At 43.7% G+C, this 27,015-nt stretch overlaps 1 protein-coding gene across 1 annotated transcript in view; it reads left to right on the plus strand.

Moving 5' to 3' along the window:
- MDN1 (midasin AAA ATPase 1) overlaps positions 1-27,015 on the plus strand; it is a 176,290-nt gene that overhangs the window by 123,967 nt on the left and 25,308 nt on the right. Inside the window, exons 61-81 of the mRNA XM_037730790.1 lie at positions 131-518; positions 1,693-1,802; positions 2,726-3,431; positions 4,981-5,142; positions 5,626-5,899; positions 7,254-7,489; positions 8,135-8,230; positions 8,855-8,949; positions 9,270-9,391; positions 10,296-10,442; positions 11,276-11,391; positions 15,035-15,275; positions 17,115-17,261; positions 17,779-17,905; positions 19,258-19,363; positions 19,910-20,025; positions 20,882-21,367; positions 22,040-22,266; positions 22,800-22,955; positions 23,135-23,298; positions 25,095-25,256. Of these exons, the coding sequence (XP_037586718.1) occupies positions 131-518; positions 1,693-1,802; positions 2,726-3,431; positions 4,981-5,142; positions 5,626-5,899; positions 7,254-7,489; positions 8,135-8,230; positions 8,855-8,949; positions 9,270-9,391; positions 10,296-10,442; positions 11,276-11,391; positions 15,035-15,275; positions 17,115-17,261; positions 17,779-17,905; positions 19,258-19,363; positions 19,910-20,025; positions 20,882-21,367; positions 22,040-22,266; positions 22,800-22,955; positions 23,135-23,298; positions 25,095-25,256 (4,384 nt within the window). The remainder of the gene's footprint in view (positions 1-130; positions 519-1,692; positions 1,803-2,725; positions 3,432-4,980; positions 5,143-5,625; positions 5,900-7,253; positions 7,490-8,134; positions 8,231-8,854; positions 8,950-9,269; positions 9,392-10,295; positions 10,443-11,275; positions 11,392-15,034; positions 15,276-17,114; positions 17,262-17,778; positions 17,906-19,257; positions 19,364-19,909; positions 20,026-20,881; positions 21,368-22,039; positions 22,267-22,799; positions 22,956-23,134; positions 23,299-25,094; positions 25,257-27,015) is intronic.

Below are 27,015 nucleotides of genomic sequence, written 5' to 3' on the forward strand. Positions count from 1 at the left end.
ACAGAAGTTCAGCTCCACATATTGATGCTGCATTCTGTGGTTGTTATTTCTTGAGAGAGTGATAGTATATGAAAAGCAATGCCTTTTGATACAGTACAAGCCTTTCAGTGCTTTCCTTTTGTCCCCACAGACGCACGGATTCCCAACTGCAGGGGCTGGTGCTATTCCGGCACCTGGCAGGCCTAGCAGAGCTGCTCCCAGAGCCCCGGCGGCAGGAGTACATGCAGAACTGTGAGCAGCTGCTGCTTGGGAGCAGCCAGGCCTTCCAGCATGTGGGCCAGACTCTTGGTGACATGGCTGGTCAGGAGGTGCTGCCCAAGGAACTGCTCTGCCAGTTGCTCACCTCCCTGCACCACTTTTTTGGTGAAGGGGTGAGTAAGAAGAGCCTGCCTGAGCCAGCCCAGCGTGGGAGCCTCTGGGTGAGCCTTGGCTTGCTGCAGATTCAGACATGGCTTCCCCAGGCACGCTTTGACCCTGCGGTGAAGAGGGAGTACAAGCTCAATTACGCCAAAGAAGAGGTATGGGAGCCAGGCGTTTGGAGCACGGGCTCCTTCCCTGACCTGCTGGATCTGGTGATTGTGTTACTCCTTTTGGGAATTCAGATCATGATATTGCAGAAGCTGCCTTATGACTTCCCAGGAGTCTTGTTTTGTTTTGTTTCATTTTTTTGAGATGGAGTCTTGCTCTGTTGTCCCGGCTGGAGTGCAGTGGTGTGATCTCAGCTCACTGCAACCTCTGTCTCCTGGGTTCAAGCAGTTCTCTGCCTCACCTGTTGAGTAGCTCGGATTATAGGCACACACCACCACACCTGGCTAATTTTTGTACTTTTAGTAGAGATGGGGTTTCACCATTTTAGCCAGCCTGATCTTGAACTGCAGACCTCGTGATCCACCCACCTTGGCCTCCCAAAGTGTTGGGATTACAAGTATGAGCCACCACGCCTGGCCTGGATTTGGATATTTCTTTAGGTAGTATATAGTATCCCTATGTCCTAGGAATTTTGGACTTATTGGTGTTTGCTGTCTAAAACTCAAGAATCAAGTACAGGCTAGGTGTGGTGGCTCACCCCTGTAATCCCAGTACTTTGGGGGCTGAAGTGGGAGGAACACTTGATCCCAGGAGTTCGAGACTAACCTGGGCAACAACATAGTAAGATCCTCATCTCTACCAAAAAAGAAAAAAAAAAAAAAAAAGCTGGGTGTGGTGGTATGTGCTTCTGGTACCAGCTACTCACTAGGCTGAAGCAGTAGGATCACTTGAGCCTGGGAGGTCAAGGCTGCAATGAGCCACGATCGCATCACTGCACTTCAGCTGGGCTACAGAGCCGAGACCCTGTCTTAAAAAAGAGAAGTTGAATCAGATACTGTGGTATCCCTTGCTATTTGAAGTTTGAACCAAGTTCAGGAACTAGATACATTAAGGTAATGGTACGTTAGTACTATTTTGAAGAAGGAAAATTGTATTAGTAGGAGTAGCAGAGAGACTAAAAAATTCAGTGATATAAGTAAGATCGTTTCCCCTCAGAGCTCTGATGTGAGTGGTCTAGATGAGTGGAGCAGAGCCACCTCTCCTTGGGTTATTCAGGAACCCAGATTCCTTCCTTCTGGTTCCTCTACATGCCCCCAGGGCATTGTCTTCATGTGCATGGTCATGGCTGGGACACAGTGAGCTGATTTTTCTGTTTTCCATTAGTTACACCAACTGCAGTGTGAATGGAAGACACGGAACCTGTCATCCCAGCTGCAGACTGGACGAGACCTGGAAGATGAAGCCATTGTCAGTTACTCTCATCCTCATGTCAGGTAACACAGCAGAGTGATTATTTGTTTTGGGGATTATTGACTCTCCTTTTGATGGAGTTGACCTTTGCAATGTAATTATGGTGTCAGTAGAGGTGATAATATACACTTCTAAACTACATTAGCGATTAGATCCCAAAGCCTTCGTTATAATCAGGAAAAATATATGCCTTGTGAAAGGAGGGGAAGGGGCTCTTCAAGGTGTGTGTTCACATGGGGCCAAGATGTTTGAAGCCAAAACTTAGTCTCAGCCCAGAAGAACTGGGGTGTGATGGTATGTACTGTATTTCTCTGCTATTCTTGGCTGTAGGTCTGTTACTAGGAAATCAGTACAGATTGGGGATCCCTTATCCAAAATGCCTGGGACCAAAAGTGTTTTGGATTTGTGGTGGTTTTTTTTTCTTCAGATTTTGGAATATTTATACCAATTGAGCATCCCAGATCTGAAAATCTGAAATCCAAAATACTCTAATGAGACTTTTCTTTGAGTGTCATATTGGCTGGCAGTCAGAAAGTTGGGAGACTTTTGGATATTTGGATTTGGGATGCTTGCCTGTGTAATGTAGTAGCTTCTGAGTTCAAGTCCTGCTCCTGACCTGTGGTTTTACACGTTGGTTAAATCACTTAATGCCTTACATGTCAGTGTCCTTATCAGCCCAAGAAGGATAATTGCAGTTACCTGCTCCAGTAGGCTGCAGTAAGATATGCATCTGAGCACCAGCAACATAACACAACACAGTAACTGCAGTGTAAATGTTACCCATTTTCACTAATTGTCAATATTATCATCACGATTGAGAAAATATTGGAAATATTATTTCACAGCAGCTGATATTTCTTCCTTCTGTTTTCCTAGCCGAGGATCCAATCTACATTTGCTGTTTTTCTTCTGACATAATTTGCATACTGTGTTACTTTCTCTTTAGGCTGCTTCGCCAAAGGATGGATCGGCTGGAGAATTTAACCTGTCGCCTGTTGAAGAAGCAGGCATTCAGACCCCAGGTGCCTGGCTATGAGTCCCTGGTGCAAGAGATCCACCACTACGTCACCAGCATAGCCAAGGCCCCTGCCATTCAGGATCTGCTCACACGGCTCCTGCAGGCCCTCCGCATGGATGGGCCACGGTCTGCCCAAGTAGCCCAGAGCCTTCTAAAGGAGGAGGCCTCTTGGCAGCAGTCACACCACCAGTTCCGGAAGCGGCTGGCAGAGGAGTACGCCTTGTATCCAGATGCCGTGGCCCCACTGCAGGCATCCATATTGCAGTTACAACATGGCATGAGGCTGGTGGCCTCCGAGCTCCATGCCTCCCTCCACAGCAGTATGGTTGGTGCAGACAGGCTGGGGGTCCTGGCCACAGCCTTGCTGGCTTTCCCATCAGTGGGTCCCACCTTCCCCACTTACTATGCTCACGCAGACACTTTATGCTCACTGAAGTCCGAGGAGGTTCTACGAGGCCTCAGGAAACTAATCCTCAAGCACTCAGGAGGAAAGGAGCTGGAAGGCAGGGGCCAGAGAGCCTGTCCCACTCGGGAGCAGCTGCTGATGAACGCTCTCCTTTACCTGCGCTCCCATGTGCTATGCAAGGGAGAGTTGGACCAGAGGGCCCTGCAGCTCTTCAGACATGTGTGTCAGGTGAGCCATCTCTGGGAGGGCAGCCTACAGGACATTAGCATGCCGTAGATACACAGTGTGGTTGGGGCGTGGGCATTCTGTTTTCTGTTCCTTCCTTTTCCCAGTATAGCTAGTATGTTTGCAGACCTTTGCCACTCAATTTTAAAGAGATTTTTTTTAAAAATGAGAAAGCCCTTTATCATACACTGCAAATATTTTCTCCCAGTTTGTCAGTTGTCTTTTGACTTTGTTTATGGTAATTTTGCCAAGTACTTGTGTCAACTTACATTAAAATGTTCTCTTATTAATAAAAGTAATTTGTTCTCCTTGTATGCAGCTAAGAGAATATAAACTAAAATTTCTAATGATCCTACCACTTAAAAGCTGTATAAACCCCACTAACATACCAGGTATCCCATTCTAGGCTTGCTTGTGTGTGTATATTAATATTTATCTGTAGCTGTATGTTTTTATCACCCTAATTTCAAAAAATAATTTGTCCCAGTGGCTAACAGATTTTTTTTAGTAGCCTCAGCTTTAAAAAGTACAAATCTTAGCATAGTTAACAGAAAAAAAGAGTTGCACTGGTTGAGTTTGATTCTGATCCCCCCCTCATGGCCCCTGGACATGTTCTTAAACTGCTACAAAATGATGTACAACAAACCACTAATAAAGTTTATTCTGTTTGATAACTTTGTTTTAAAAACTTCACAGATAGTGATTATTTTCCTGTCATTATATATTCTTTACCTGCTACCTATTTAGTGACTGCCATGTATATTTATGCCATGAGTAATTTTAACTTTTTCTATCATTGAACATTTACATTTGTATATACTTGTTTTTACTATTTTGCCCCCCCCCCCCAATAAAAAAAAAAGCAAAAAAACAAACCCAGTGCCACAGTAAATAGTCTCACAGGTAGATATTTGAATACAAATTTTAGAGATCAGGATTGCTGGGCAAAGATTAAACACACTTCTTAGGCTTTACGTGCAAATTACCTTCCTAGATGGTGGATGCTTATTTCCGCAGCCTTAGCAGTGTTGGATGATTCTTTAATTTACAGGTTTTGCCAGTTTAAGGATCTGAAATCTTAGAGTTGGAAGGGAATTTCCAATGTGTCTGGTAAGACACATTCCAGTTTTGCCTGATTGGTGCCCTTTGACCACCCAGTCCCTAATCTAAGTGTTTCTTTCCTGAACTTGGCCAGCTCCTTGGGGTGCCACCCAAGTGCAGTCTGAACCACAGCCCTCTCATGGCCAACCCCAAGTCTGTCCTTGTTACAGAGCACATTTAGCTGTTGACAGGCAAGTTCCCATTAGCTGTACTGTGGCAAGTTTTCCACCTTCAAAAGTACAATGACACAGCAGTGGGGATTTAGGAAACTGCTTGCTGAGAATACATACTTTGAAAACAAAACCCATTTGCTCTTTTTTTCCATGGAATTTAGTTTCGTGGATGTTGGCTTTTATTTGTTTTTGAGTCATGAGAAATTAATAGCAAATCTTGCCTTTGTGAGTGCCTCAGCAATGAAAGTTCAGCTTCTTTCTGTCTATGTAACTTTCAGGAAATCATCAATGAGTGGGATGAGCAAGAACGCATAGCCCAAGAGAAGGCTGAGCAGGAAAGCAGCTTATACAGATACAGGAGCAGGAACTCTAAGACAGCCCTGAGTGAAGAGGAGGAGGAAGAACAGGAGTTCAGAAAACAGTTCCCCCTGCATGAACAGGTAGGGCAGTGGTGGTAGGGTTTGTTTTGGAATGACTTCCCTTCATACGTTCCCTCTGATGGCTTTCTCTCTCCCTGTCTCTATTTTAGAGGCTAGAGTGCAGTGGCACAATCATAGCTCACTGCAGCCTCAAACTCCTGGGCTCAAACAGTCCCCCAAGTAGCTACAACCGCATGTGCATGCTACCACATCCTGCCAGTTTTTAAATCTTTATAATATAGAGACAGGGTCTCACTATGTCACCCAGCCTGTCTCAAACTCCTGACCTCAAGCAGTCCTCCCCCCTCAGCCTCCCAAAGCACAAGGATTACAGGTGTGAGCCACTGTGCCCAGCCTATAGTCTTTTAAAATATACTTTAATACATGTATAAGTCCTATTTCATTTTCTCCATCATTCTTAGGCTTTTTTTCTTTCTTCCTTTTGGTCTGATTAGAAGTAGATTCTGATTTTTAAAAGTTCAATTGCTCTAATGCTATTTATAGGACTTTGCAGATATTTTGGTACAGCCAACACTGGAGGAGAACAAAGGAACTTCAGATGGGCAAGAAGAGGAAGCAGCCACAAACCCAGCTTTCCTCTCCCAGAATTCAATGCAGGCAGTAATGATGATACACCAGCAATTGTGCCTCAACTTCGCTCGATCCCTCTGGTACCAGCAGACTCTGCCACCACATGAAGCAAAGCATTACCTCAGCCTGTTTCTGTCTTGCTATCAGACTGGGGCATCGCTTGTGACACACTTCTACCCCCTGATGGGTACAGTAGTTTACTTTTGTTATGCCCTTGGGAAAGCAAAGCAAATAGATGCTGTTGCTGCTTCTGGAACAGTCACACTCATAAATTTCCTGTTTTCACATAATTCCTTATTAATGGAGTGTCCTTGGCTTAAATAACTTAAGCTAATTCAAGAAAACTGATTTAGGATTATGTAGTAAGGTGGATTTTCATCAGTGTGCAAATGGGTAAAGAAAAAGATGGATATGTATTGTTTGGATCCTTTAGTGTGAAGGATTAAGAAAATATGGATAAGGAGTTAATTTTATTTTTTTTCCCCTTAGCATTATTTCTGCTTTCTGTCAATAGCCTTAGTGCTTTTCAAATGAAATAATATATACCTGGAAGCAACCAATCTCATGGAATATGGTTTAATAGTTGGTCCAGTGCAGTTTCCTACATGATTTCATGCATTATTTCATGCACGTAGGGAGGAGGCATAAGTTTCCTTTCTGTTTACCTAGAATAGGTATAAAACTGGGAATTTGAATGCATTGAGTTAACCCCTACACCCTTTTGTTTATACCTAGGCAGTTTCTGACTTCCTCTGCGCATTCCAAAACTTGAGAACTTTAGGTAGCTGCTATGGTATTGGTATTACAATTCTCTAGGCCAGTATTGCTTTGGGGGAGAATGGCATTCATTAGTGCCAATTAGTTCATTGTTGCTGGTGTCTTTTTCTGGGACAGAGCTTTGCTCTGTTGCCAGGCTGGAGTGCAATGGTGCAATCTCAAATCACTGCAATTTCCACTTCCTGGGTTTAAGTGACTCTTCTGCCTCAGTCTCCCAAATAACTGGGACTATAGGCGCGCGCGCGCCACCCCGCCCAGCTATTTTTTTGTATTTTTAGTAGAGACAGAGTTTTACTGCTGTTAGCCAGATGGTCTCGATCTCCTGACCTTGTGATCCGCCCGCCTTGGCCTCCCATAGTGCTGGGATTACAGGAGTGAACCACCACACCTGGGCTTTTTGTTTGTTTTTTGCGACAGTCTTACTCTGTTGCCCGGGCTGGAGTGCAGTGGCAGGATCTTAACTCACTGCAACTCCACCTCCCAGGTTCAAGCAATTCTTGTGCCTCAGCCTCCTGAGAAGCCGGGATTACAGGCACGTGCATGCCTGGCTAATGTCTGTATTTTTAGTAGGAATGAGGTTTAACTATGCTGGCCAGGATGGTCTCAAACTCCTGGCCTCAAGCAATCTGCCCACCTTGGCCTCCCAAAGTACTGGGATTACAGATGTGAGCCACTGCGCCTGGCCCTGTTGCTGACATCTTCTTGACATATTGATACATCAGCTTACTGAGTTCACTGACTTTACCGTGATGTTAACTTCACAGGAGTTGAACTGAATGACCGACTCTTGGGCAGCCAACTTTTGGCCTCCACCCTCTCCCATAACACTCTCTTTGGGGAGGCAGCCTCAGACCTGATGGTGAAACCTGATGGGCCCTATGACTTCTACCAACATCCTAATGTTCCAGAAGCACGGCAGTGTCAACCTGTGCTTCAGGGTTTCTCAGAGGCTGTCACTCAGTTGCTGCAGGACTGGCCAGAACACCCAGCACTTGAACAGGTAGGGCAGTTGCTGAGGAAGGAATTCTCATAGTACTGAATCTGCAATGAGGATGCAACCTCACCATCATCCCTGGGGGCACTCACTTGCACACGTGTACATATAAACAAAGGCTTAACCTCAATTCAATGAGATGCTACTTACTAACTACAGGATGAACACACCAGTTTTGTATTTCTCTTGTATAAGTGATGTTTGGGGATTCTGTTAATTTTATTTGTTTGGGCAGGGGTTGCTGACCATATAATAAAATGCTGCCATGTTGCTCTGTTAATTCGGACACATACTCATACTACCAAAGGCTTTATAGTTTTCTTAAATGTACTAGAAATAGGTTTTGCTTTTTTATGATGAGCAGTTTTAACTTGGACATTGCTCTGTGGTCTTCAGCCAGTTTTATAACCCTTGGTACAAGGAATAAGACTGATTATCTTGTCAGACTTCATCTTATTTCCGGGGGTATGCAGTAGATAAAGTGCTTATCTCGGTCAAAATACATACCCCTGAAAGTTTTTATTCATAGTTTCAGAGGTGTTTTAAAAGCAGAAAATTGGGAGGAAACTTCTGGTCAGGACTTTCTTCAGTACCCTGTGACTTTGGATCACTGGTATTCCTACTGAGATAACCAAATCTTTATTTCTGCAGCTGCTGGTTGTTATGGACAGAATTTGTAGTTTCCCACTTTCCAGTCCCATCTCAAAGTTCCTGAATGGCTTAGAGATCCTTCTGACAAAGGCACAGGTGAGCTAATCCCTCTCTTCCTCGTCTTAGTTGGTGGTCAGTTGGCAAAAGATGTATCTTGTGGCACCTTTGTTGTTAGAAAATTATGGTTTGGGCTGGAAAAAGATAAGCATCTTTGGTTTTTCTGGCATGGGGTGAGATCATTGCAATTGAGCCATTGCCCCTGTGATGAGGATGAACTACCTTGCCTTTTTTCCAGTGGGATGCAGTGTCCACTGGAAATGAGGGTACAGTCCCCCAGGCCTTCCAGGTGGACCTTCAGTCCAGCTGAGTGCCCACATATGCTGTTCCCCGTAATGCCCTCATGGCCTTGGAGTTAGCTGTTACCTCCCCATTGGACAGAAAAGGGTCACATGTCTTTGATCCAGGTCAGACAGCAAACAGCATGAATTCAGGCTCCAGTCTGTAAACACTGTGCTTTCTTGCCTGCCTCTAAACTTGGCTCTGCTGGAGTTCTGTCATGTGACCAGACAGAAGCTGGGTACACTATAGATTGATTCCTGCAGTTGGTGTAAGTCGTTTAGGGGCCCAGTAGTCTCTAGCCATGCAAAGTTCAAGACGTTCTTGAGAGAGCAGGTTGGGATTGAATAATGTCCACAGTGAATTTTATCTTTGTTTCTTTAGGATTGGGAGGAAAATGCAAGTCGAGCTTTGTCTTTGCGGAAACATCTTGATTTGGTTAGTCAAATGATCATTCGGTGGCGTAAACTGGAGCTAAAGTAAGTGACTCTCCTTCCTTTTCCTGAACTTAGGTTGTAAGGGCTTTCTTCTTTTGGTAGTTTAACTTTCTTTAGGATTTATATAGTATTAAAGCTTCGGAATGTGGTTTTTAGTCATTAATCACAGAGTTAAAAGCAGGGTGTTAAAATGGCCTGAATATAGTCTAGACAACAGCATATGTTCTTGCGGCAGGAAACTGGGCGGCTCCTCCATCTCCATTTGGGAGGAGAGAAGAGTGAGCATGCAGCTTCTGCATCTCTGATTTCAGATCTTTCAAATGTTTCCCTAAATGCCCGCTTGGCTACTTCTCTCGTTTCAGCTGCTGGTCCATGAGTTTGGATAATACCATGAAGTGCCACACTGAGAAATCCACCAAGCACTGGTTCTCCATCTATCAGATGCTTGAGAAACACATGCAGGAACAAACAGAAGAACAGGAAGGTAACACCTAGCAGTACGTTTCCTGGCCACTTAGAGTTTCCCAGCTAAACGGAGTGCTGCAAAGCGTAGGATTTCCCTGCTCCTGCTGCTCCCTACACTGCTTTCATGAGGGAATGCGTCCCGTTTGACTTTATGGTATTTCTGAGAGGTCAGCCAAGAAAGCTATAAATAGCATTTGTCCAACTGAGATAATAATAACAAAAGTCTGAGAGGTTTAAATGTCTTCTCCAAAAAGTGTAAATAACCAATCATATGGTAAGTTTTCCTTCTTCTCCATGTCCATGATAGAATTCAAAGTGAAAGTTGAGTTTTTGGTAGGTAGTGGCCAACATGCTTGAATGAAAAGTCTTTTATACATAACAACGAGCACCTTATAGTTCATTTTCATAATTTGCTGTGAGTGCGTTTAACATATGTCCTATGTGCAGCTGTTACTTTATTCATTTAGTTTTTTGAGATGGAGTCTTGCTCTGTTGCCCAGGCTGGAGTACACTGGTGCGATCTTGGCTTACTGCAACCTCCACCCCCAGGCTCAAGCAATTCTCCTGCCTCAGCCTCCTGACTAGCTGGGATTACAGGTGCTGACCACTGTGCCTGGCTAGTTTTCGTATTTTTAGTAGAGAGGGGGTTTCACTTTGTTGGCCAGGCTGGTTTTGAACTCCTGACCTTCAGATGATCCAACCACCTCAGCCTCCCAAAGTGCTGGGATTACAGGCGTGAGCCGCCACACCTGGCCTGTTATTTTAAATCAGCCTAGAATGTAGCCGTGGTCCTTGTTTGAGAGCCTCACATTGTGATATCTACCTCATGGTCATCCATAGTATTCCAAATAGATTGCGTGTCTGTCAGAAATAGGGAGTGATGGTTGAAGGAAATACATATTTTCCTCTTTGAATTTTTAAAGATGACAAACAGATGACCTTGATGTTGCTGGTCAGCACATTACAAGCATTTATTGAAGGATCCTCGCTGGGAGAGTTCCATGTGCGACTTCAGATGTTACTGGTTTTCCATTGTCACGTCTTGCTGATGCCACAGGTTGAAGGAAAGGGTGAGGATTTTTTTTCCTTTCCTTTTACATCACACTACTCAAATGGGTTAGGCTTTGAATTTACCACGAGACAGGTGCCTTCTTGCACACTTGGTTTTAAACAAGACACACAGTTATGTTTAATGCGCTTCACATTAGATAGAGAGGAGAACCCTGAAAGTGAAGTGCAGATGGTTCTAAGTTTAGCACTGACTAGCAAGCCCTGGCAGAAGTAAATTGCCAGATGAAGCTCTCAGGACCTAGCATGTTGAGGCAGCACATCTCTGCCTAGACACTGTAATATCCTGCTAAGCTACTGCTTGATCCAGGCCATTATAAGTTTCTTTCATCCAGTGAGAGCACTGCCATCCATCAAGGAACTGCACATAAAACTGCCTGTTGTCAAGTACTATCCCTGACCACAGCAATTGGGATAAAAGTCTCACTACAAGAGGAGTACAGACTGTACATGAATGAGCATTTGGGGTGACCTGCTTAATATGCCATCTTTTAAATCAAGCTCAGTTTCTGCTGATTTTACAATAAGATTCAGAGAAAGAATTTGATATTATGATTTTAGAAGAACCTCTGAGTACATCATCTTCAAGAACAAAAGTGCAAAAAAACATCTGTTACAAGCAGAAGTGAAAAATAGGGGATTATTGACAGTCTGCATCTCTGGGAAATGCTAAAGTCAGACAGGCTCCCTAAATAATCCGCCTGTGAAACTCGCTGTAATCTCGTGGCATAGAGAGTAATGAGGAAGGACCGTCACTGAAATATGAAGGCCACAGCTGGCACCAGTAGCACATGCAGCAAGTGTGGTGTTTTTGTTTCCTTTTCATTTCTTCCAGATTCACTTTGCAGTGTTCTATGGAATTTGTACCATTATTACAAGCAATTCTTTGACCGGGTCCAGGCCAAAATTGTGGAACTTCGTTCCCCCCTAGAAAAAGAACTTAAAGTAAGATGAACAGCTGTCATGATCACTTTTGGGAGGACAAAATCAGCAAATTCTCTTTCTTTAATCCTGTTATCCATTTAACACTGAGGCAGGGACCTAGGGGAATAGTGGCGAGCATTGCCACTGCTAAGTAGGATGGCAAGATGTACAGTGGTGGTACTGGCTTCTTTTGTCACCTGCAGAGTGTGTGAGGGGTTGGTGGAGTGGCCTATCAGAGCCTCCTGAGAGGACTGCCACAGAAATCTTTTGTGTTCCCCTAGTCTTGCCCAGGCTTGTCTCCCACCTCAGAGCTGAGCTGTGTCGTGTTGGTCCACGCATCAGTGAAGTGCCATGGGGGAAGGAGGGACCTCTCTTTTAGATACTCTTGGTGGTTCCTAAGCTGGAGTACATGTCAAGTGACAGTGATTGTAGCAGAAATTTTTTTTTTTTTTTTTTTTTTGAGGGAGACGGAGGCTCGCTCACCAGACAGGAGGAAAGGCAGGGGAACACACCCAACTCAAGCCAATCCCCACCGCCTGCAAGCAAGCAACCCCCCTCACCCACCCCACCAACTAGCACGGAAGGCACCTACCTCCAACCACAGCCAACTAATTTATTGTAAGTAAAGAGAGAGGGGCACCACCATGGCCACAATCGCCTAAACAACCTCACAACGGCACACACCCACCTCACAAACACAAAAGACTAGAATGACAGTAAAGAAACAACACACATGAACCAGGAGTAATAAAATAGGCCTGTTACACGCCATCACAGACACACAGGCCACTAAGTGGGATAGACAAAGAGCAAAAATGCGACCAAAAGAAATCCAGAAAGAAACAGAATAACACTAGCGAAACAAAACAATGTCTTAAACAACATTGAGCTGACAGAAAAGAATAAACAAGACCAAATCAAATAAAAACAACAGAGAGTCAATTAAAAAAGCCCTAGAAAAGACAAACACCAAAGCCGACAGGCAAAAACGGGGACAACCAAAACAGAACCACATGACCCAAGGAACAAAAATACAAAGGCAACAGAACACAACCCAAAAAGAAAGAGAAGAAAAGGAGCAAAAAAAAAACCCACCATGAGGAACCCACCCCCGCAAGAAACACCACACACCACCGATCAGACCACAAACCCACTCAAGAAAGCACTGCTGCCCAAAAAGACAAACCAGCAAAACTGGCACACCGGCGACCACACCCCAAATACAAGAACAAAGAAAGCCAAATCCAAACCGAACAAGCGTCTCCACTAAAAAAGGAAGATAAAAAGACAGGCCAGCATTTCACCACCAAAAATAAAACACAGAGTAACAATGAAAAAGAACAACAAACATAAAAGCCACAGCGCAAGGAATCATCCAGCGACACACTACAAAGTAGCTGGAAATACACTTGCGAACCCACATGCCCACCTAATATATCTGTAATTACCAGGAGACACCACCCGCCTTAAAATCATGAACAAATTGCAACAAGCAATCAGGCAACCCCGACCGCCAAAACTGCTGGAAAGACACAAGGAAGAAAACCTGCACTGCCAGCCAAAAACAAAAGAGGCAACTGAAAGTGAACCACAGGCCATTCAGAGGCCAAACAGGCCACAGAACAAGACCCTGATAACACCACAAGCAACCCGCCACATACTGGGCTCAAACAAACCGCCCGCCTAAGCCCACGCAAGCAAAAGAGGATAAACGACGGACATGCAAAGCATGGCCGAACGACAAGACAAAAAAATCACTGTGAAATCTGACACCTTCCACAGAAACAAAAAACATCAAGTGGCTCAACGTCCTAGCAGAAAAAGGCAAAAAAGAGAGGGGCTAAAAAGTTTCTTTCTTTTTTTTTTTTTTTTTTGAAACAGAGTCTCACACTGTTGCTCAGGCGCAATTATGGCTCACTGCAGCCTCGACCTCCTGGTCTCAAGTGATCCTTCCATGTCAACCTCTGAGAGCTAGGACCACAGACACATGCCACCATGCCTGGTTAATTTTTTTTTTTACTTTTTGTAGAGACGAGGTCTTGCTTTGTTACCCAGGTTGGTCTCGAACTTTTGGTCTTAAGTGATCCTCCCTGCCTTGGCCTCCAAACAGCTGGGATTATGGGCGTAAGCATCGCACTCAGCCTTGCTGCTTCAAGTTTAATGTCAGCCTGTGAGAAACAATTGCGCTTACCTGTGAACATCATGTGCTATGAACAAAGATTTGAAGCATCAGTTTAAGAATATGCCATTGAAACTGCCTGTGGGCTACCGCGTGAGGAAGCTGCTGCACAGAGTGTGAATGTGTGCCGTGATGTGCTGGTTTATAGTTACTGTGGTGTAAATACTTCTGTTACGGCAGTTTCCAGCACCAACAGTTAAGATTTGGCTTGCAAAATTCCCAAAAACTTAACAGTGATACATCTTGAGTTAGCAGGTCTGTTATAGAATTGATGTTCCTGCTTCATGTCCTTGGGTGTGGGGAGCTTCAGGATCGGAAAGCACTCCTCCAGAGAGTAATTTCTTGGCAGGTGTAGTGGCTCACGGTTGTAATCCCAGCACCTTGGGAGGCTGAGGCAGGAGGATCACTTGAGCCCAGGAATTTGAGACGAGCCTGGGCAACATATGAGACCCTGTCTCTCCACAAAAAAAAAAAAAAAAAAAATTTTAAGAGTAATTAGTTTTGCCTTCTTACTGTATTTCCTACTTGGGGTTCACAGAGTTAGTAATGAAAGTCCTTAAGCTATTTTTGTTATTTTAGTGGTTCAAAACTCATAATAGAAACTGAACATATAGACATAAGGCTGAAGAGACACGATATGGCTACCAAATTTACTTTCTTTTGACTGTATTTGTCAGCTCACTGCTTCTGTCATTCTAATCAACAATTTTGATTTGCTAATGACAGCATAGTAATTTCAGGTTATTCCTCAGGACAAAAAAATGAAAATATGCCCCTGATGGACAAAAGCTCTTCCCTTCATATAATGTCTGAATTCCTGTGTCTGAGGTGCGTTGGCTCTTGCCTATAATCCCAGCACTTTAGGAGCCCAAGGCAGGTGGATCACTTGAGACCAGGAGTTTGAGAGCATCTTCGCCAACATGGTAAAATCCTGTCTCTACTAAAAATACAAGATATAGCCTGGTGTGGTGATGCATGCCTGTAATCCCAGCTCTTTGGGAAGCTGAGGTACGAGAATTGCTTGAACCTGGGAAGTGGAGGTCGCCGCGAGCCAAGATCGGGCCACTGCACTTCAGCCTTGGTGACAAAGTGAGACCCTGTCTCAAAAAAGAAGAAAGGAAATCTAAATTCCTGAAATTTGAACTGTTAATTAGGGGTAAATGGCCATAGGAGTAGGATGGATTTCGCCTGGCTGGTATATCAGAAACACAATGTGGCTCAGCACCTTAAGGGCAGCGGTGTTACTGTTCATTCCACTCTGTTCGCCATTCAGAACTGGAGTCTCCTCGTGGCTATCGTAATAAGCGTTGCTGGATGTAGGGGTATGGGGGTCCTTCCATTATGTTGATCTCATATAGAGCAGTAACATGGTTTTCTAAATATCCATAGTATGTCCCTTAATTTTAGTGATGCTACGTTTGTTCTCATGTGACTTTGGAGATGATGGTAATTTAATATTTGCTGAACTAGGGATGTGTTTGTGTGCAACAGTTAAATCTAGCTCTCATGCAGTTTAAAATGATGCCCGTCATTCTTGGCAGCGAGGCTAACCTGTCCTTTGTCTCACAGGCCACAATTCCAGAGTGGTGTCAGGGCACTGCTCCTTCCCCCTTGGAAGGGGAACTTCTGCGTCGCTTGCCAAAGCTCAGGAAACGCATGATGAAGATGTGCCTGACCTTCATGAAGGAGAGTCCCCTGCCTCACCTTGTGGAGGGCCTCGATCAGTTCATAGGTGGGTGCCAGCAGCCAGGTCAAGGGTGGAACTTTCTGTTTTCCCCAGTGGCCCAGGAGGTCTGAGAATGTGGTACCTATGTCCTTTTTTGACATCTTGTACAGTGTTGAACAGTTGATTGAATACACAAGTGGGCTTAAAATCCCACAGAGCCAGGCACAGGAGCCTACTGAGAGCACACAGTCATAATTTTCACATTGTTGTCCTCTCACGTAACCTGGTACTGTGCCATTTTTTATGAGAGCCTTGTCTGCACTAGTTCCTATTGGCTGGCATTTGGGTAAAGGCACAGAGGGTCCCCACTGTCAGAAGGTTGTCTCACTTGAGGAAAAGGCAGATTCATCCCCATCCTCTTGCTTGCTTCACTTCAGAGACGCACAGCAGTTCATTTCTCAGACTATCTTCGCTCAGGGAATGTGAGAGCCAAGACCTGCTCATAGTGTACACAGCAATAGCTGGGAAGGGAATACAGAATTTAATAGAATATTTGGGCCCCTGGCAGTCTCCGACTACCTCCTTCACCCCATCTACCGCCCACCCATGGTGAGTGTGCTGTCAGTGAGGCTGGCCTTCCTTTAATGAGGTTTCGTCTGATCTCAGGGAGCTCTTCCTTTTTAAAACTTGCTAGCCTGTTGCTTAAGGTGACACAAGCCTGAGGCTGGGGGTGCGTGGAAAACAGATCCACGTGCATGTCTTGGACCAGGGATGTGCAGCGTGATGTAAAGCCTCCCTCATCCTCTAACTCTCCCACACTGTCAGTCTGTTGTCTTTGGTGTCCTTGTGCTCATCGATAACTGCCTGTATTTGGCTGGTAGTGATGCCTTAATACGGTACCACAGACTGGGTGGCTTCAGTGTGAGGAATTCATTGCCTCACATTTCCAGAGGCTAAAAGTCCAGGATCAAGGTGTCAGCAGAGTTGGTTACTTCTGAAGCCTATCTCCTTGGCTTGCACGTGGCCAGCTTCTCACTGTGTCCTCCCGTGGTCACTCTTGATTTGTGTGTTCTGTGTCTTGATCTCTTCTTTTAAGGACTTCAGTCAGATTAGAGCCCATTCTCATTATCTCTCTAAAGGCTGTTTCCAAATATAGTCACATTCTGAGGTTGGGTGGGGGGGGACTTTAGCATATGAATTGAGGGGGAAGGGAAGACACAGCCCAGCCTGGAATAGTGCCTGTGGCAGGAAAGCAGCACCCTTGTGTTATTGGTACCCACATGTATTCAGGAAGGCAGGTTGGTGCTGTATAGAAAGAACTTGGGCTTTGGAGTATGGTAGGTCAGTGTTCAAGTCCTGGCTCATCTACTCATTAACTACATGGCCTTCAGATAGTGAGTACACCTCACTGAGCCTTTCTCTGAAGTCTGTAAAATGGAGCTACAAATAGGTGCTTCTGAAGTTCTGCAGTTGAAAAGAGAATTTACCATGTACCAGCTACAAGTGGAAACTCAGTACATAGCAGTCAGAAATTTCCTTCAAGTGATTATAAATTTCTAGTATAATGTACTTCACATAGTTGGTGCTTGGTAAGTGCATTTTGCTTGATTGATTATAAAATCCCTAAATACAAAAGAATGACTGCTGTTGTTTGGGTCATTTATTGTCAAGAGATTTGAAGTCCTTTGTGTGATTTTTCTGTTTCCATGCACCTTGACCAGTTTGCTTAAAACACTTAGTGAGATTTTTTTAAAATGCTAGGGACTAGATTAAGTACTCAGTATAAAGATGAATGATTCTTGGCCATTGTTCTCCAAAAGGTCCCTGGTGTTGGGTAACTTAAACACATTACTAAACCCCTGGGTTTTCTTATTGCCCCCCTCCCCTGCCTGTTTTCACTTACAGGTGAAGTGATTTCCTCTGTGAGTGAGCTACAGAGCTTAAAGGTGGAACCCTATGCAGAGAAGGCGAAGCAGCGGTCAGAAGCCAAGCACATTCTCATGCAAAAGCAGCGAGCTTTGTCAGACCTCTTTAAACACCTTGCAAAAATTGGTAAGGGTCTCACTTGAAACCCAATGAAATGTAGTCACCAACTTTTAGGAAGAGAAACAACATGACTGATTTGGGGGAAATTCCAGACAGTTGAGATGGTGGACAACAGAAAGTACAGGCAGGGTTTTGAAATGCCATTCTAAGAGTTCCACTCATGCAGGAAAATCCTACGACCAGCCAGCTGATTCCCAAATATTTCCAGTTTTGTATGAGGTTTCTCAGAATCTATATTCTTAAAATTTCCATCACCACGTGCTGTGTACCATATGCTTGCAGCATAGCATAGAGAGCAGTGCTTCTCAAACTTGAATGTGCATATGAATCACCAGGGGAATCTTGTTAAAGTGCAGCTGCTGATCCTGTTTGATTTGCTGTGGATGCAACCTGAGAGTCTCCATTTCTAACCAGCTCTCAGGTGATGCTGTTTAGAAGATTTTGCTTTGAGTAGCAGGGGAGAGCAGGCACATCTGGTCTCTACTAAGTATCTTTGTTTAAGTGAATGCGGTTTATTTCCTAGGTCTGTCATATCGCAAAGGTCTTGCATGGGCCCGTTCAAAAAATCCTCAAGAGATGCTTCATCTTCACCCGTTAGATCTCCGGAGCGCATTGTCCATCGTCAGCAACACTCAGGAGGCTGATTCGAGGTTTGTCTGGTTTCGTTGTTTTTTCCTTGCTTATAAATGGAGCAGGTAATTGAAATCCTTGGCTTCATTTGCAAAAATGGGAATAGCAGTACCACTCTGGCTACCACTTAACAAAAGTGCCTGGCTCAGGATCTGATTCCTGATGAACATTCAAATGAAAGTGTGAGGCTGGGTGCAGTTCATACCTGTAAACCCGGCACTTTGGGAGTCTGAGGTGGGCAGATCACTTGAGGTCAGGAGTTCAATACTAGCCTGACCAACATGGCAAAACCCTGTGTCTACTAAAAATAGAAAATATTAGGCAGGCATGATGGCACATGCCTATAATCCCAGCTACTCAGGAGGCTGAGGCAGGAGAATCGCTTGAACCTAGGAGGCGGAGGTTGCAGGGAGCCACGATTGTGCCACTGTACTCCAGCCTGGGTAGCAAAGTAAGACTGTCTCAAAAAAACCCATTTCTTTTCTTTCTCTTTCTTCCTTGCATTCACCTCTCCTCCTTTCTTTTTTTTTTTTTCTTTTGATTTTCCTGAGGTCTGCTCACTTCATTTGATCATACATGTGGAAATCTATGGGGAAATGGCATATTTTTAGTTGCTCTATATACATACATCCCTCATAAGTTCTAAGATGTCTTGAATTTGTGAGTCCATACGCTGTTGAGACAGGCAGAGCTACCTCTATCTACAACACAGCAGAGAGTGTTGTGAATGATGCTTTGCATGAGCTGGGTATAGTACACATTTGTGTTTTCTTTACTCAGTTGGCCCTCCCAGGGATTTAAATTTGAATTCAACAGAACATTGTAGACAGGGGAAATTTTACATAAGCATTCTGGATTTTCAGTTTTTCAAGAAAATTTGCCAAGTGGGCTTGTATCCCCAGTCAGCAGTGCTGTAGCTAAATAGTGGTTTCCTTCTATTGATAGGACACATACTCTCCAGCTTACTTGATCTCTCAGCAACCCCCGTGTCTGCCTCACATTGAGGTCAGCTGTCACTGCCATGCATCATTTTGTGCTTGGCTGTCTTTAGTTCTCTTACATTATTTGCCTGGCCCCTGTAGGCATCAGAATTTATGACCCCCTAGCCTCCACTGCCAAAAGAAGAAGGTTTCATTGAAGAAACCATATTGTCAGCATAATTTATTTCCTCATGATACTTCCAGTGCTGAGTATAAAATACATCTGTTAAGTAAAGAACTAATGAGTGCCTCACTGAATGAGTCCTCATGGAAAAAACCTATTCAGACAGCTGACTCTTGGTTATGGCCAAATACACCAATCTCTGAGTTTTAGGATCTGGGGTGGGAGAGTGTGGTTTTAATTAAGTAAATGATGTTGATATCTTTTCCAGGCTGCTCACAGAAATCTCATCTTCATGGGATGGATGCCAGAAGTATTTTTATCGCTCTCTCGCACGGCATGCCAGGCTTAACACAGCACTAGCAACTCCTGCCAAGGTAGAATGATAGAACGTGAGACTTGCAGGGGACCAGGGAAAGCTCTTATTCTGTTCATCCCAGGCCACATTCTCAGACCTTGTTAAGTGATAACAGCTTGTTAGTGGAACTGAGCTTTTTGCAGTATCCTTAAACTTAAAATATAAATCAGTGTAATTCTTTGCAAAGTCAGAGAGCATCTTTAATTCTGTTACACTTGCCAGCAGGACCAAATGTTTAAGAAAAATTAAGAAAAACCTCAAATTGAGAATGCCATGTTCAGATCTTTTTTCCCTTTGTGAATTGAGAAAAAGACCACTAATAAATGGATTTTTGGAGTTAAATCCAGTTCCTATCTATGGAATATCGATGATCTGTGCTAGCATAATTGGAGAAACACTGCTCAAAGAAAAAAAATGAATATATCACCTTTAGAGTGCATGTCTGTCACTTAACATTAGCAAGGGACTCCTCCCCTGGAAGAGTCCAGAAACAACTTTCTAGAGGCACAACTGTGGGTGGGGTTTGCCAGCAGCCCCTTCAGCATGTTTTTCCTTCTCCTGCCAGGAGATGGGCATGGGCAACGCAGAGCGGTGCAGAGGGTTCTCAGCACATTTGATGAAGATGCTTGTCCGACAGCGGCGCTCCCTGACCACGCTTAGTGAGCAGTGGATCATCCTCAGGTATCAGCTGATGAGTTGGGCTATTGGGAAGAATTGGGTCAGTCAGCTCAGAGTTGCCACATATGGGGAGAGGAATAAGACATGCTTTCAGTTGTGAAATGAATTTAAGGCCCAAAGAGGCAGGTAGGGTTTCTCCCGGCTCTGCCCCTTGCTTTAAGTGATACGCCTCTAGTGGCCCTCTCCCTCTGGGTTCTGACTATATACCTCGTGAGAATATGGAGCTGGGGAGATTTTGGGGCTGCATGAGGCAGTGAAAATTGTCATGGGTGAACTATACCTGTGTCTGGAATGAGTATATATGTTGCTGAAAGTCCATGTGGGCTGCTAGATAGGGTCATGTTCATGGTATTAGGGTGTCCCAGTCTCGGGCACAGATGAGATTTGAGTCTGCTTCTGTTACTTAAGCTTTTGTGATCTGCTGAGTCATACATGGAGGCTCCTCAATGGAAACAGATAATTAAGACATGAGGACAGTTAGGAAGGTTGTCGTCATCTGTTGAATAGATTCGTAGCTGAGAGATAGTACTTCCAGACTATTCACTCTAGCTTCAGGTATTTCCTGCTCCATTCATTAGGGTTTATGTAGCAAAGTACAGTATATTTACTAGATAATCCTAGTTGAAGTCTCTGTAGTGGTGTGATTGTGTTGTGATGCTTTTCTTGAAAGACTGAGGGATGGGTTTAAGTACTTTGGGTGGCATTTTAACAGACTTCTTACCTATCTGGGAGATTCTTCCTTCTTGACTATATGGAAAAGCCCAGGCTTGTTCAGAAACACAAATTTCTTTTAAAACAATATAGTAACATGGTTTAAGGTGCCATTCATTGTGTTTTTCCCATGGGTTTCTCTGTATAGGAACCTCCTCAGCTGTGTGCAAGAAATTAATAGTAGACTGACGGGACCCCTGGCCTACCCCGTGGCCTTTCCTCCTCAGGATGGCGTGCAGCAGTGGACTGAGCGCCTGCAGCACCTGGCCATGCAGTGCCAGATCCTGCTCGAGCAGCTCTCCTGGCTCCTCCAGTGCTGCCCCAGTGTGGAGCCAGCTCCAGGCCATGGCAATGCCCAGGCGTTGGGTCATCCTCCTGCCCCCTGCCCTAAAGGACCAGAACTTAGCAGCAGACAACTTTGTGGAGTAATGCAAGACCTAATTCCCTCCAGTCTGAGCTACCCATCTCCAGTTCCTGGAATTCAGCTGCCCTTTGGTTGCCGGATGCGGAAACAGGATCAGCTTTGGCAACAGTCAACTATGAGATTAACAGAGATGCTAAAAACCATTACAACAGTGAAAGCTGACATTGACAAAATTAGGCAGCAGTCTTGTGAGACTCTCTTTCATTCTTGGTACGTGAGTCTGTCTTTTCACTCTTCTCTGTGTGCTTAGGTTCTTATTGTGCTTATCTAAATTGGGGATGGGAAGGGAAGGGTGTTAACAGAAAGCAGCAGCTGTTAGACAGCCTTGGAGTCTAGGGAACTCAGTCGGTTTAGGGTATGGGGTGGGGAGGGGATAGGGAGTGTCATCCGCAGGTTCTAGAGACTTTAGTGGAAACAGCCTTAGCAAAAAGATGCCAGACAAAGCCCTAAATAATCCTCAAGGAGAGCAAATCACATCCTACTGTTTGTGGTGGTCCAAAACAAAAGCCTATTGCACCAAAGACTAATGATAATGGAATATCATTAGTCTTAATGGAATAAGTTTAGTAATTTATTTAGTAATTTATTCCATTACTAAACCTAAGTGTTTAGTATTTTATTCCATTATTAAACCTAGGTGTTTATTAATTTATTTGATTACTAAACCTAGGTGTTCAGTAATGGAATAAAATTATGAAAAGAATTGTGCTTCAGTCCTGTGTTACTCAGTGGACCTGCACAGCACTTTGTGGCATGTGTTCAGCTGTAAGCTTCAGATAGGGTGTGTTCTACCTTGCATACATTGTAGTGGTTGGAGGGAGGGGTGTGTGTTTGTGGGGACTGTAGTGCATTCTTTTCAACATTGTGGCATTTCTGTTGCAGGAAAGATTTTGAAGTTTGCTCTTCTGCACTGAGTTGCTTGTCCCAGATGTCAGTTCATTTGCAGGGCCTAGAGTCCTTGTTCATTCTTCCAGGGATGGAGGTTGAGCAAAGAGACTCACAGATGGCACTAGTTGAAAGTCTGGAATATATAAGAGGAGAAATTAGTAAAGCCGTGGCTGACTTTACCACCTGGAAGACACATTTACTTACTTCAGGTAGCCAAGGAGGTAAGGAATATTGTTCAGTCAGGGAATAAAAGCCCAGTACAGAAATGATGTCTTGCAGATGTAAGTCTCATTATCCTAAAGACATATTATGTTTTGGTCTACATGTACCTGTCCAGGGTTCTGAGGCAGGGAGATGCGGTTGAAATCCACAGGTCTTAACTTTTGCCCCATTTGTTTGAATGCCTGCTACATACTCTGTAGTACACATAGGAAGGCAGCACAAACTCACTGTCTGTTAGTTTTCCCTTAGATTAAAAAAGCTTGGAGCTGATGTTTGGACTAAGTTAATGTTCATACTGTCTTAACAGTTATTTTTATATTTTTTTACATTGTTTTAGTAAAATTGTTTTAATACAAGGTAATAAACTTGTAGGTTTATCGAGGCAAGGAATTTGTCTCTTTTCTTTTTATCTGGCACAGCTTGACAAGTAGCTCATCAGTAAATGAGTATTTTTAATGATTTCCAGACGGACTAAACCAAATGATTGGTGTCTTTCATTTATATGTTTGTTTTGCACCCTGTTACTTACTAGGAAATCAAATGTTGGACGAAGGGTTTGTGGAAGATTTTTTCGAGCAAATGGAAACTGCCATCCGAGCCATCCTCTGTGCCATTCAGAACTTAGAAGAAAGAAAGAATGAAAAAGCAGAAGAGAACACTGACCAAGCAAGCCCACAAGAAGAGTGTGGTATGTCTGAGATCAGGCAGAAATTACTTTCATGCCTGATTTAATTTTTGTATTTGATGATTTATTTCTGTGGCTAAATAGTTAAGGGTGAATGTTAGAAACAGATGTCTGCATGAATAGAGATGAAAGGATTTGTTTTCTGTTATTCATCATGTTATTTTCTCTGAATGAATGGGCAGCAGGCTTTGAGAGACTGCAGTCAGGACATCTAACAAAACTCTTAGAGGATGACTTCTGGGCCGATGTGAGCACTTTACATGTGCAGAAAATAATTTCTGCCATCTCTGAGCTGTTGGAGAGGCTGAAATCGTACGGTGAGGATGGCATAGCAGCAAAGCACCTGGTAAGTAACTGTTCCTTACAAGCTTTTTCCAATGCACTGAGCAAAGGCAGAGTGGGCGTCACCTCACTCCATGTGGTTAAGTCCCAGAGCAGGCCTCAGTGCCACCATCACCAAAAACTTGGTATCTTTATTTATATGTGCAAAGTCATTGACAAGCTTTGAAAAGCTTAGGGCTTGCTAGCTAATTGTAAGATGCATAAGTGCAAAACTGGTAAGCATTCAGAATATCCATTATATTAGGATTCTTTCATATCTTACATACTCCCAAGTATTTAATGTTAATGATAGATGATGTTATCAACTGAGGCTTAGCGGTCACCTTCTGTAAACACCATTTCCACTACAGTAAGCCAACAGAGTAAGTAGTTGTAGTCTCTGCAGTAAGTCCAGAGAAGCAACTTACTTTGTACGGCATTGTATGTTATTCTATAGCATTGCCTCTAGTGCTAACTTTGAATCAGCAATAGAATTTATTTATAAACATTATTTTTTTTGTTTTTTATTTTTTTATTTTTTGGGACGGAGTTTCGCTCTTTTTACCCAGGCTAGAGTACAATGGCGCGATCTCGGCTCACCGCAACCTCCGCCTCCTGGGTTCAGGCAATTCTCCTGCCTCAGCCTCCTGAGTAGCTGGGATTACAGGCACGCACCACCATGCCCAGCTAATTTTTTGTACTTTTAGTAGAGACGGGGTTTCACCATGTTGACCAGGATGGTCTCGATCTCTTGACCTCGTGATCCACCCGCCTCGGCCTCCCAAAGTGCTGGGATTACAGGCTTGAGCCACCGCGCCCAGCCCTACTTTATTTTTTATTTAATTTTTATTTTTTAATTTATTGTACAAGGTCTCATTCCATCTCACATACACAAAAAAAGACAGGGCGTGGTGGCTCATGCTTATAATCCCAGCACTTTGGGAGGCCAAGGCAGGTGGATCACTTGAGGTCAGAAGTTCAAGAACAGCCTGGCCAACATGGTGAAACCCTGTGTCTACTAAAAATACAAAAAAATTAGCCAGGCATGGTGGCGCACACCTGTAATCCCAAGTACTTGGGAGGCTAAGGCAAGAGAATCACTTGAACCTGGGAGGCGGAGGTTGCAGTGAGCCAAGATCGAGACTTTGCACTCCAGCCTGAGTGACAAGAGCAAAACTCCATCTCAAAAAAAAAAAAAAGAATGTAAAATTTTCATACATAAAAAGTTATTTTATTTTATTTTACAAGGTCTCATTCTGTGGCCCAGGCTGGAGTGTGGTGGCATGATCACGGCTCACTGTGGCCTTCACCTTCTGGGCTCAGGTGATCCTCCCACCTCAGCCTCCCAGGTAGCTGGCACTATAGGCATGCAACACCATACCCAGCTAATTTTTAAAGTTTTGAAGAGATGGAGTCTGGCTATATGTTTTTTTGGTTTGGTATTTTTTTTGTAGAAATGGGGTTCACCACATTGCCCAGGCTGGTCTTGCACTCCTGGGCTCAGGCAGTCTACCCACCTTGGCCTCCCAAAGTGCCTGGCCAACATTCTCTTTTTTAAAAACCAACATTGTGAGCCAAAGGAGACGTCAGTCTGAGAATTTAAAGTGTACTTTTGTGATGATTTATGTAAATGAAGAAATCTCAGTGAGCTGTGTGTATTAGGGTGGGATGGGGGTTACAAACACATACATGTAACTTGCCATTAGTACTAGTTAGTGCATTCACAATGTTGTGCAATTACCACCACTATCTAGTTCCAGAACGGAAACCTGGTACCCGCCAAGCAGTGTGAGCTGGGCTTTTGTTTTGTTTTGATCTCAGTTCTTCAGCCAATCCTGTTCCTTGCTGGTGCGCCTCCTGCCGGTCCTCTCCAGCTACTCAGACCTTGTCCTCTTCTTCCTGACCATATCTTTGGCAACTCACCGTAGTACTGCGAAGCTGCTCTCTGTGCTTGCCCAGGTCTTCACGGAGCTTGCCCAGAAGGTAAGGACTGTTCACATGGTGCACTGTGAGCAGCAGGGACCCAAGTAAATTTCCTATCATTAGTCTCTGGTGAGATAGGGTTTTAGCAAGATGTGATTTGCTCTCCCTGTGGATTATTTAGGGCTTCATCTGGCATCCTTTTGCTAATGCAGTTTCCACTAAAGTCTCAGAACCTGCAGATGACACCCCCTATCCTCACCCCACCCCATCCTCCAAACCGATGAGTTCCCTAGACTCCAGGGCTAACAGCTGCTGCTTTCTGTTAATACCCTTCCCATCCCCAATTTAAATCTTCAGATAACTCTTGAACTAGAGTTGTAGGATAAACCCTTAAGGCCACTAAATTTTCTTTTAACTATGTAGGTGTAATTATGATTAAATGATAATGGGACTATTAGTATTAGAGGTTTTTTCTTTAGCAGGGAAATCATTTGTTCATTCAGCCATGTACCCAGTACTATGAAAAGCACTGAGGTTGTAGAGATTGCAGACCCTCCCCTTAAACTCAGGGACAGTAGACAGTGAAATCTAAGAGCAACGTTGGTGTGGGTAGGTCTAGTCATAGAGGTATCCAGCTGTCAGTCTCTCCTAACCTCTCCAAGCCTCAATTTCCTCATTTGTAAAATGAGATCTGCCTATACTCGTAAGCATTTTTGTGAGAATGAGAACCAACCTGCATTTGAGTATATGAGTTCTGTTTTTCTTCCTTAGCAGTCTAAGATTTTCTCCAAGCTAAGTACAGATGAGATGTACCTGAGGAAGATAGGAATTTACAAACTGAAGATAGGATCTGGATTTCTTATAAACAGTTAAAAGTTTTTAGTTATGAGTCTCTAAAATACTGGAAAGGGTGAAAAGTGGAAGCCAAGCCTAATGCCTTGTATCAAGAGGATAAATATGTTTATCGGCTGTATAAGAAGTAAAAGAATGAGTCTCATGTTTGTCCTCTCTGATGGGCATCAAGCCAATCTTAACATTCCATTCTTCTTGGAATAACACTGTATGCCAACGACAGTGGCAGGAAAATGTATGGTACGGGTGCCTTGAGATTTGGCTCAGCTAGATCTGTCCATTTGCACCATAACTGTTGTCTGACAGGCTGTAGAATGACGTTGGCCTTTCAGACCTTTGTCTGTTTTGGGAAGAATGGCTCTGATATGTGCAGAATGTTGGGAGCCCGGTGGCTATCCCAGATGTAACTACTGCAGTGATATGCTCTGGTAAGGGCATCTGAAACTGCCTCCTATGCAGTCTTATTCTTCGCCTATATATGAATGTCTCTCTTTTAAATAATGTAGTTCAATGCAAAAATTAAGCAAATAAGCCAAACTATTTTCCAATCTATGTCCTAAAACTGTCTAAGTGTCCAAATTGTATTCATATCCTTTCTGAGTAGTTCCGAGGGAACTTGAAAGTAGGTTAGACAGTGCTCAGATAATAGATCTAGGTTGTAATTAAAGCTCTTGATCCACAGGAAGCTGTTTCTGTGTAAGCAAGTCATAATTAGTGTTTACTGGTTTTGGATCTTAATTCCTTGCTAATTATCAGCTTTTTAAAGTGCATTCTCATCCTCAGGTTGACAAACATCTTCATAGTATATATTTTCTCTTACAAAACTAAAATTTCTGATTGAGAGTCACTACTACTTTTTCTTTTTACTTCTGTTCAGGGGGCTAGTATTCTTCTCAGGTTATTTTCATGTATAAAATAGTTTTGTTGAACATTTCTTTTTTTTTTTTTGAGACGGAGTTTCACTCTT

This window comes from Cebus imitator, unplaced genomic scaffold (genome assembly GCF_001604975.1).
Source record: "Cebus imitator isolate Cc_AM_T3 unplaced genomic scaffold, Cebus_imitator-1.0 Scaffold359, whole genome shotgun sequence".
NCBI lineage: Eukaryota > Metazoa > Chordata > Mammalia > Primates > Cebidae > Cebus > Cebus imitator.